This window comes from Elephantulus edwardii, unplaced genomic scaffold (genome assembly GCF_000299155.1).
Source record: "Elephantulus edwardii isolate Elephantulus edwardi_28Jun2011 unplaced genomic scaffold, EleEdw1.0 scaffold00322, whole genome shotgun sequence".
In the NCBI taxonomy this organism is placed as follows: Eukaryota; Metazoa; Chordata; class Mammalia; order Macroscelidea; family Macroscelididae; genus Elephantulus; species Elephantulus edwardii.
This window is the reverse complement of record NW_006400072.1, coordinates 720975-732141: the sequence shown is the minus strand read 5'-3', so window position 1 is coordinate 732141 and position 11167 is coordinate 720975. Positions and strand designations below refer to the sequence as shown.

The 11167-nt window shown below is 49.1% G+C and overlaps 1 protein-coding gene across 1 annotated transcript in view; it reads left to right on the top strand.

Annotated features, from left to right (window-relative positions):
• The window catches only part of EFCC1 (EF-hand and coiled-coil domain containing 1), a 79746-nt gene extending 69153 nt beyond the window's left edge, over positions 1-10593 (top strand). The window contains exons 4-9 of the mRNA XM_006901359.1: positions 2582-2722; positions 4899-5040; positions 6243-6408; positions 8081-8221; positions 8903-8972; positions 10457-10593. Of these exons, the coding sequence (XP_006901421.1) occupies positions 2582-2722; positions 4899-5040; positions 6243-6408; positions 8081-8221; positions 8903-8972; positions 10457-10593 (797 nt within the window). The remainder of the gene's footprint in view (positions 1-2581; positions 2723-4898; positions 5041-6242; positions 6409-8080; positions 8222-8902; positions 8973-10456) is intronic.
• Positions 10594-11167: the final 574 nt, after the last annotated feature.

Genomic DNA, 11167 nt, shown 5'->3' with positions numbered 1-11167 from the left:
AGTTTGCTTGGCTCCACAGTCAACACTCTTGGCACCAACAGCCAGGAAATTAAAAGACATATTGCCATGGGAAAGTCTGCTGTTAGGGACCTCTCTAAAGTACTCAAGAGGGAGGCATAGTTGATGTAAAAAATAAAGTTAGGGGATGACAGAATAGAAAAATGGTTTTAATTGAAAAATCAATTATCTATTCATTTTAAATAACTTTTAAAAAAAAACCAACATAATTGAAGGGACCTCACATGGACCTCACCTGATGGACTACAAAAGGAATCAGATTGACTACATTTGTGGAAAGAGTCGATGGAGACGTTCAGTATGAGCAGTGAGAACAAGGCCAGGAGCTGACTGTGGAACAGACCATCAGCTACTCATATGTACCTTCAAATTCAACATGAAAAAATGAAAATAAGTCTGCTAGAACCAAAATACAACCTTGAGTCTACCCCAACCAAATTCATAAGTCCTCTCAAGAATACATTTGATATATTGGACACTGATAACCAGATGAGTTATGAGATGACATTAAGGGCATCATCCATGAAGAAAACAAAAGGTCAGTACAAAGACAAGAATGAAAGAAAACACCAGAATGAACCCCAGAAGAGCCTAGAACATAAAGAAGCCAAAACAAAAGGGAAGAACTGTTGAAGTAAGAAATGTGAACAGAAGATTTTAAACCGTAGCTCAAGAAGACAAAGCATTGTAACAAAATGTGCAAAGAATACAGAGCCAGAACTAAGAGAAACAATACCTTTCACAATAACTAATCACAAGATTAAATACTTGGGAATAAATTTAACCAGAAGTACAAAGGACCTTTTCCAAGAAAATTACAAAACATTACTACAAGAAACAAAAAGAGATCTTGAAAAGTGGAAGAATATCCCTTGCTCATGGATAGGAAGACTCAATGTTGTGAAAATGGCAATACTACCAAAAGCAATTTACACATTTAATGCAATCCCAATACAAATACCAATCCCATTCTTCAACGAGATGGAAAAGGCAATCTCCAATTTCATATGGAATGGGAAAAAGCCCCGAATAAGCAAAGCACTCCTTAAGAATAGAAGAACGGTAGGAAGTATCTCACTCCCTGATTTCAAATCCTACTACACTGCCGTAGTGGTCAAGACAGCATGGTACTGGTACAATGACAGACACATAGATCAATGGAATAGAATTGAGAATCCAGAGATCAACCCATCTATCTATGGTCAACTGATCTTTGACAAGGAGATGAAATCAGTGAAGTGGGGAAACGACAGCCTTTTTAACAAATGGTGTCGGCAAAATTGGAAAAATATCTGCAAAAGACTCAAGCAAGACCCACACCTCACTCCATACACAAAAACCAACTCAAGGTGGATCATGGACCTAGGACTAAAACCAAGGACTATAAACTTCATTACAGAAAAGCTAGGAACAACACTAGAAGTCCTAATCCACAACATAAACAGTCTTCCCAGTATCCTGGAAAACCTACAACCAGGAGAAGATAACATTTTGAATTTGCATCTCCCTGATGACTAATGGTGGTAAGGAATCGCACGGCCAAAGCAAAGGTCCACAGCTTGGGTCCACCAGCTGTTCTGAGGAAGATAGATGGACCTTCTCCACCCGTGTGATTACCCATTTAGTGTGAAAACCACTCAAGAGTCAGCTGTGGGCTAGTTCTGACTCAATGACAACTTACGAGGGAGCTCTGGTGGCTGCTTCTAACCCAAAGGCACACAGTTTGAATCCACCAGCTGCCCCAGGAGAGGAAGATAGGCACTCTCCTTCCGTGTAATTTACTGCATTTGAAAACCTGCTCAAGCATCAGCTATGGGTGGGTTGTGACTCAGTGGTACCAAACAACGACCGTAACTAATAACATTGAACATCTGCATCTTCATTGGAGAAATAATTATTAAAATCCTTTCTTTTTTAATTGGACTGTTTTTGTGTTATTGAGTTATAGTTCCATATACTTACGTGGTAGTGGTGGTGGTGGTGGTGGTGGTGGTGGTGGTGGTGGTGTGCCGTCAAGTTGGAGCTGACCCTCCAGTGGGTTTACAGAGGCAGTAAATCTCATGGGGAGAGATTGCCCATATATGAAAACTTTGAAGAATCTCATCTGTGGAAGGAAGAGCAGGGAAAGAATGAATATATCACTGAAGTGAGTAAAAGGAAGGATGTTCTGAAAGGAATGGAGACCCAACATTACATCTTTACATGACGATGTCCAAAGATACGAAGGAAGGATCATTTCCTTTCCTAGGCTTCTTTGTATAGTATAGTGGATGAAATTCTGACCTGGGAGCCCCCCTGAAGATTTTGTCTTGAGTGTTATTGGCTAACCCTGGGCTACAAACCTTTTTCTTATCTTACAAGGGAGGCTGAGATAGTGAATGTCTGGCATTCCCACCACATCATGGAAGGCTGGCTCTGATGAACTACACATGACTGTGTATTTTGTAGAGTTAATTGTCACATTGTTTTTGGTTGCCCCATAGAGAGCTTCACTTCCACTATCCTTCGTGGAGTTGGCCAAGGCCCCCCTCAGAGCCTGTATCTCCTCCTGCCTGCAGGTCAGGAGTCTCACCACAAACCAACCCAGAGCCAGCAGCCAACAGTGACGAACCTGCGTATAGTGGATCCAGAGCCCCAGGCCCCCCTCCTGAGGGAGCGGCCTGGCCATCAGACAGCAGCTCCGGAAGCCGAGTCTTGGATGAAGGTTGGTCCCTCACACCCAGGCTTACTCCTTGGCTCACTTGGTCGGCTGAGGCCCTGCCCTGCGTCCAGGAGCCTGTGGGCCTCCATGAGACCGTCCAGCTCCCCTACCTGTTTAGGCTGTTTTGAGCCCACAGGTGCCCCTTTCCTGTGAGAGTGATGATGGCCCATGGGGAGGGTGCTCCTGCTGGGAACACCTTGGAGACCACTTCCACCTGAGCCCTTTCAGCTCCATGTTGAGGCAGGTCTGCTCCCCATGAAGCTGAGACAGAAGAACACCCCCCATCAGAGGGCTGTCGGAAGTGGCTGGATGGTTGCCCCTGAAGAAGTAAGAGGCCCATCCTCTGAAGAGCCTGCCTGAACCAGGTCCTGGTGCTTGTGTAGCCATCAGAATGAAGAGGGAATGATTGGCTCTCCCCAGGACTTGAAAAAGCTAGCTGAGGCTCACTGGCTTACCTGTGGGTATTTGTAAAGGTGCTGGTGGTCATCTATTACATCCACAATCTTCAGAGTCCTTGCCTGTGCTGCCTCAAGGCCAGGACAGTAATATAACACACACACACACATGTATTCATGCACACACCAAATATGCATGCAGCACACACTTGCATAGATGTACACGTGTACACACATGCATCATCCACACATACTTACACCGGTACACATTTGAACATACTTGCATCACACACATTTGCACCGATGTACCTGTGTACACAATGCACCATATGCAAACACCTGCACTCACACCAATCCATACATGTACACACATACTGCACACACTCACACATGTACACATGTACACCGTGCACAAACACATGCTAGTGCACACACGTACATGGACCATGCACACTCATACTGGTTCACACGTGCACACATATGTCCTATGCACACACAGGCACATGGTCACTTCTGTACACATGTGTTTACACACACACACATAGGTACGGCATCAGAAAATTCATTAAAGGGAAGAATAAATTGTCAGTGTGAGAAACACATTCACCCCCCAAAAGCTCTGATGCAAGTCTAGTTCTAGATGCCTCTCATTAGGTCATCACAGAAGCACCATGCACGGGCAGCAGGGGAATCAGGGCCCCTCAGTCAGTGACTCCCAGGCCGGCTCAGCTGTCAGAGCTCCTGGGAACTTTAAAAGTATGGAGAACCAGACTCCCCCAGCTCTACTGCTCATGATTCTCCAGGGTGGGAGTTCCTAATTATATCAATTTTTTAAAAAACAATCACATCAAAACTTTTCCCCCCCTGCAAATGGCAGATGATTCTAACTAAAATGACTTGAGGTACAAGGAACTTATTCCTTCACATAACTAAAAATCCATGGACATCAGGCAAAGTTGAAACGCCATCAGAACCCTGTCTTTCACGGTGTTTCCTCTTGCTTCCTTCTCCACGTAGGAGAGCAAGAAGGACACACCCCCAGTTCCCAGACCAGAGGACAAAAGGGCTCTTCTCTTCCTTGAAAGTTTGAGTCAAAGTTTGGCCTCTTTGTGGCTCAGATCAGTCCCCACACCGCCCCCTGACCAAATCACTGCAGCACTGCAGTATTCTGTGCACTGACTGGCAGGCCGCACACCATGTCCAGGGCGAATCAAGGTGAGCAAGCAGGCCCCAGGGTTCTCTCAGGCTCAGTCAGGTTGGCCACCATTGCCCGAGGCACAGCTGTACTGAGGATCACAGATGGTCACACCCGCGACACCCTCTTGCTCCACACACCCTCAGTTCTCTAAGAATTAAAGATTCATTTGACCTGGAAGACCCACCTCCAAAATTCAAATCTATTCGACCCCAACTCCTCATAGAGAACCTGGCCTTCTCTGGCCAGCACCACCACATCCTAACATAGAAATAGTGCTCACCTCTGAGAGCTGGCCATTGGGTCATCTTTCCCAGTGTCCCTCCTCTAGTGCCATCCCAGAGAGGATGTGGCGTGCCCAGCCTCATTCCTGGCCGGTCATGTAGAAGGTGATGCTATTCTTGGCAGCCCCTGGGCTGGTGAGGAGAGTGGAGTAGGAGAATATTTCTAAAGAGACAGGAGAAGACACCAGAGCTTCTCCACGTGCACTCCATTCCCTGGGGTGAGAGGGTTAGGGGTAGGGTGCTGCCTGGCCCCCTGCCTTGACCCTGCGCTTGGCTTTGCCTCTGTGCCTATGCTTCTCCAGCAGGGGGCGAGCAGCTCTTCCGGTCCGTGGAGGGTCAGGCTGCCTCGGACAAGGAGGAAGAGGAGGAGAAGTGGCAGAGGGAACAGAGGCCCCTGTGCGCCCACGTCAAGCAGCTGCTGGCAGGCCTCTTTGGCTGCAGGAGCAGGTGTGTGTGCCAGGCCAACGTCCAGGGCCTGCCTGTCGTGGGCTGTCTATATCAGAGCTCTGACCGGGGAGGCCAACTGGCCTACTCCAGGCCCAGCCACACCTAGGTGGATTGTTGTGTGGAAATTCAGTGTCCTATGCACCTTATGGGAAGCTGCAATGACCTCCCATCAACTCGATCCTTGTCCCAAGACATGCTTCAAAACTCCAGTGCCCTTCACTGGTCCCATTTCTCACAACAAAACCTGTTTGTGGCTCCTCTTCCGGCCTGGCCCTGGGCAGGTGCTGTTACCTGCCTATCAGCTTGCATAATACCCAGAGCCACAATGGCTGACGGTGCCTAGGACACCTCACAGAAGTCACTTGCTTACCCTGAGCCTCAGACTCCTTGTCTAGCTTTAGTGAAGATTTGAGATGAAGGACATAAAATGCCCAACAGGTGCCAGGTACCTAGTTAAGTATATGGAGGCAGCATTAACTTACAGTATAATACTGTAAAATACTGTGGTTGTTCTGGGGTTATTATATCACTGTACCTTTAATAAGCCAACATGTATTAAGCATCTCCTTTGGGCATGATATCAGGAGGTATCAGTCCCTGGAGAAAGACACTATGTTTAGTAAAGCGTCATTGAGGAAGGCTCTCAACAAGAGAGTTGGCTCAGCGATTGAGAGGAGGATGAGGATGCAGGATCAGGCAGGGTCTTGACCTACTGTAGCTAGAATCGCTAGGAGTCCCCAAGTAGTTGTTTGAGTTCTGGGAAAACAGTGACAAGACAAAGGCCCTTCTCTCCCGGAACCTCTGTTCTAGTGAAAAATGAGAAATGTGGAATGGGCAGGAGGGGTTGCAGGGGGATGCTTGGAAGGCCTCCCTGAGAAGGTGTAATTGGAGCAGAGATGGGAAGGAAACGGGAGAATATACAGTGCAAAAGAGCATTCCAGAAAAAAGACTTGGAAAGTGCAAAGACCCTGAGGCATGTTGGAGGGACAGGAAGGAGGTTCCCTGGCCAGAGAAATTAGGGAATGAGGTCAGAGTTGTCAAGGGCACAGCAGGTCAGGCCTCTGGCTTTTCCTCTCAGGGAATGGGGTGCTATGGGTGGATGCTGAGTAGCTGGGCTCATCTTTGAGATGGAGATGGGTGGAGGGATGGCGTCTCTCTGAGGCTGCAGCTTCCTACACCGCTGCTGCTCTCCCTTGCTGCAGGTGCGATGGCCAGTTTGCCGAGAACCTTATGACTCACTTCAGCCACTTTGGCAATACAGACCACACTTGCACCCTGAAGGAGCTGGAGGCCAAAGTCACCGTGCTGCTGGAGCATCTGGGGACCCAGGACTGTGGCAGGAAGACCCTGGGGACGCCTGGGGAGAAGGTCAGCTGGGCACCACAGGTCAAGAGCTGGGCTCAAGGGAACTCAGTCGTACTCACAGATAAGCAAGCCAAGTAAACCAAGATTCCAAAAAGAAGAGTTTAATTTGATGTCAATGTAATGAGGCATATTCTACTGGAACATGGAGCTGAGAGTGGGAACAGGAACTTCAGGCCTAGTCTGACACCGGAGTGTCAGCTCTGTGTTTCTCTGGGTGCTGGCCTCTCTTGCCCATCTTCAGAGGGGGTTCCTCCATATAGAGGAAGGAAGGAGGGAGAGGCCACAGACAGCTCCAGGCTTCCATCAGTTCACCTGAGAAACTCCAGAGGGAAAAGGAGTCTTATTCCTACTGTACTGAATCTCAACGAAAGACTCCAGTTGGTCCAGCTCCAATCAATTGCTGGTCCCTGGGCCAATCCCTGTGGTCAGTGGGAAGGGCAAGGCTCTGTGATTAACAATAGAGGAAAAGGCACAGGGGGTACTCGGCCAAAGGAGAGGGAGTGTGACACCAAGTCCAGGCTGGAAAGGAAGGTGAGGTATGCAGCACCCACACAGCCCCAAGCAAAGTGTCCACATTTCAATGAGACCACTTTGCATGTTGTTGTTAAACTCCATTGAGTAGGAACTGACCTTAATTGACCCTCCAGCGGGTTTTCAGAGCCAGTTTTCAGACTGCCCATCCTTCTCCCATGGAGCCGCTTGGTGCGTTTGAACCAAGTAGCTTTGTGGTTTCAGCCCCATTTCTTACCCCTAGGCCACCAGAGCTCCCTTCACATGTTGTTAGGAGGGGCTGTTCCTTGGAAAGGGACATCATACTTGGAAAAGTGAAGGGTCATTGAAGGAGAGGAAGACCTTCAGTGAGATGGATTGATAGTGACTGCAGCAATGAGCTCACGTATGCCAGAAATGATGAGGAGGCACAGGACAGGACAGGACTCATATCTGTTGTATATAGGGTCATTATGAGTCATACCCAACAGTACCACCACCAACAGCAACATCAATTCCATAGTGACCTAGCTGTTCATGGTAACTAAGTGAAATGCTGCACTTTTGGAAACTACAGTTTTGATATAAGATGGTGTTACATGTATACATAGGAAAGCTCTGGTGGCACAGTGGACTCATAGAGAGTTGCATTCTTAATTCTCTGGTGGTTCAAATCCACTAGCAGCTCCTTGGGAGAAAGAGCCAATTTCCTTCCATGCAGTTTATAGCTTCTGAAACCCAGTGGAGGGTCAGCTGTGAGTCTGTCTCAATTTGTTGATAGTGATTAATAGTAATATATGTGTATACCTAAATTTCTGAATCGGCCCTGCTTTCCCCATGCCTGTGATCTCATACAGTCCTCTTTCCCTAATACCAGCTGACACACACGACACACAATTGTGTGTGAGGCTTTGGCTGAGCTTTGCCTCATGCTGTCTTCAAAAAATCAGACGAGGTAGGGTTGGGCCAGATGTCTTGGCCCATCGTAGAAAAGAAGGCCTGAGAAGAGTGAGACCAGGTAGGCTGGGCATGGAGCCATGGTCTTAACCACTCCACTGTGCCACCTCAAACCTGCTCTCTAGTTCTGGAGACCACCCAGGGGCTCCTCTTTGAGGGCAACAAGAAAGGGAGCCAGGAGTACCAGGAAGGGGGGCAGCAAACAGCACTGAGCCCGTTGGCCCCGCAGGCAGAGCTGCAACGGAAGGAGGAGGAGAACGCACACCTGAGGCTGGAGCTGCAGATGGTAGAGACGGAGCGGGTGCGACTGTCCCTGCTGGAGGAGAAGCTGGTGGATGTGCTGCAGCTCCTGCAAAGGCTCCGGGCCCTGGTAGGCTCACAGGAGAGAACCAGACCATTGGGAATGGCATGGAGCTCCAGGGACGAGCCCCTACCTGAGTCCAGCTGAGGTGGACACTCTCCTTGCAGGAGGTGCTGGTCACCTCCCTAATGCAGATATGGAAGTGGAGGCACCAAGAAGTTAGCCGAAAGAAGGGGAGGGGTCCCACTTTTACAAAGCTATTCTAACTTGGATCTCAAAATAAAATTGTTGCAAGGATTAAATGAGGTACCATACATTCATGCTCTTTCACTCATGGTTATTTCCCTAGTACCAGGATGGTAATTAGGGAGCTCTGGCAGCCTAGTGGTAAGGAATTGCACTGCCAACTCAAAGGCACACAGTTCAAACCTGCTCCACGGTGGGAGGGAGGGGAGATGGGCAATCTTCTCCCATGTGTTTTGCTGCCTCTGAAAACCTGCTGGAGGGTCAGCTCTGAGTCAGTTCTGACTCGACAGCACACAACAGCAAGAACATGGTGATTAATAAGCTTGTGATCTATGAAGGAGTGGATCCAGCACCCCTGGAGTCTCTGGGGCAGCCTGAGGGGCCCAGAGTGGGTCAATGGAGAGTGGCACTTTACTGTCCCAAAGAGCTGACAGAGACCCCTATTCCTGCCCCTTGAATGAGGGTGACTTCATCTGATCCATCCTGTCCTCATTTGTTTTTAAGAACATTTCAAAAAGAGCCTTGGGGAAGATTTTGCTGAGCACATTGGACACTCACAGAGATCCCCAGCACGGTAAGTCTTTCCAACACAAGATAGTAATTGATACAGGATGCAAATGCATCCTGATCCCAACCTCAGCCCAGGCCAAGCACTGACCATCTGGAATGTTCTTTCTGTAAAATGGTGCCATTGTCCCTCCCTGTATAACTGAAGCATACCGTGATGGAGCAGGCTTAGGAAACCTAAAAGTGCTATTCCACAAGCTGTTGTTGTTATGTGCATCGAGTCAAGTATAACACATAGCAACCTCATGAACAACACATCTGAACCCTGTCCTGTCCTGTGTCATCCTCACCATACCTAGCACACTTGAACCCACACTTAAGTCACTGTCAGTCCATCTGGTTGAGAATCTTCCTCTTTGTGCCATCCCTCCGCCTTTCCAAGCATGATGTCCTTCTCCAAGGACTAGCCCCTCCTAAAAAGAGCAAGGGAATAAAACTCCCAACCAGAAACCAGTGCAGCCAAGTCCAGCAAGAATGGACAGAACACCCTGCCAACCGTGTAGACGTACCTGTTCCCTGGGCTACTTACTGTGAGGTACGGTCAGCTCGACAGCAACTAAAGAAGTGGAGTGTGTATCACAGTAACCCCATGTACGCCTGTAGACTTCTGCTCACTTAGGTTTCCCGTGAATCACTAGGTCTTTCTTTTGAGATGCCTCTGCGTAGACTAGAACTCCCAACCTTTTGATAGTAACTGAGTATATTGACCATTCGCACCAACCAGGGATTCCAGGTGCTGGGTGAATGCTTTAAATATTTTCAACTCATTGAGTTCTTACAACAATCCCATGAGGAATGGAGGAAGGTTTCCACAGATAAGGAGATGGGGCACAGAGAAAGCCAGCACTGGCGACATCCAGGCCCAATATTATGATGTTGGGATTCAGCTGCCACACTTAGAAAGGGTTCAGGTAGCTGAGTTCCCACAGTACCAGCCTGTGCTCTGTGAACCCCAGATGAGCAAGGACAATCTTGTACTCCGAGGGGCCCGTGGGGCTAAGGCGGTGACCAGCAGTGATATAGCACTTGCTTTCTGGGCCTCACTAGGCCTCTCTGGGCAGAGCTGAGGGCCTATTCATCCAGATTCGTTATGCCCCACACAGAATCTGGCATCAAGAATTACGTGCTTCCCAGAGGTACGCAGTTCAAATCCACCAGATGCTCTGCTGGAGAAGGAGGGGGCAATCTCCTCCTGTACCAGTCAGATCTGATTTGCCGGTACACGTAAAAATAATACAATAAAAATTAAAAAAAAAAGAATTTTGTGCTGGATACTCCCCTCCCAAGTGCCTTCAGTGGGGAAGGGACAGCAGAGAGGGCAGCAGAAGCAGGGCGTTCAGAGGAAGTTGGCTAGTGCAGGGAGGGGCAAGGGGCACCACGGTGGGTACCCAGAGGGCATGGGGCCTCCAGAAGGAGGGAGCTGGGTGGGCTGGGTGAGCAGAGCTGGGTCTTGCAGGTTCAACCTGTGCTTCTTTGCTCTTTTCTTTCCAGAAGAGCACACTGGGCCTTTGGCCACTCTGGATGCCCTGCACCAAGCCCTGGCAGGCTGCAAGCTGCTGCAGAGAGAGTCCTCAGCTCCGGCCTCCACAGCACCTGCCCGCCCAAGCTCCCTGCTCATTTCCTGCTGAGGATGCTGACCCGGGGTCATCTGGTTAGCCCAGCTGCCTCAGAGCAGCACTATCAGGCAGACTGCTATCCGAATAGACCTCCCCATTAGCCTGACCACCCTCTGACCCCCACAGACAGCCTGACAGCCCCTGCTGCTGGGTCATAAAGGGTTGGGCTGCTGGGGTCCTCATTGTGGTCATCAACCCTGAAGGCTCTGGCTTTCTCCACACTGGCCTGAGCCCAGCACCTCCTTCTGCAGACTGGTGAGCACCCTCCTTGGCCCTCTCTTGAGTCCCCTGGCTGCCGCTGTGTTCCCACTGTCAGAGTCCACATTAAAGTTGGCAGTTGCTAGATCAGCCTGAACCTGATACTGTTTTCCCTGCCCATGGAACAGAGGTCCCCACTGTCATGCCCAGCCCAGAATCCTTCCCTTGAACGCCAGGCATTTCTCTCTTCCAGCACTGTCTTTTCTGCCCTCCAGATGTCTTCTGCACCCAGATTTGGTGACTGGGTACACAGGACACACATAGTCCCTTTGGGGGAATCTCCACAGCCCCAGGAAATGTTGAAGACCTAGAAATTCAGGGGAATTCC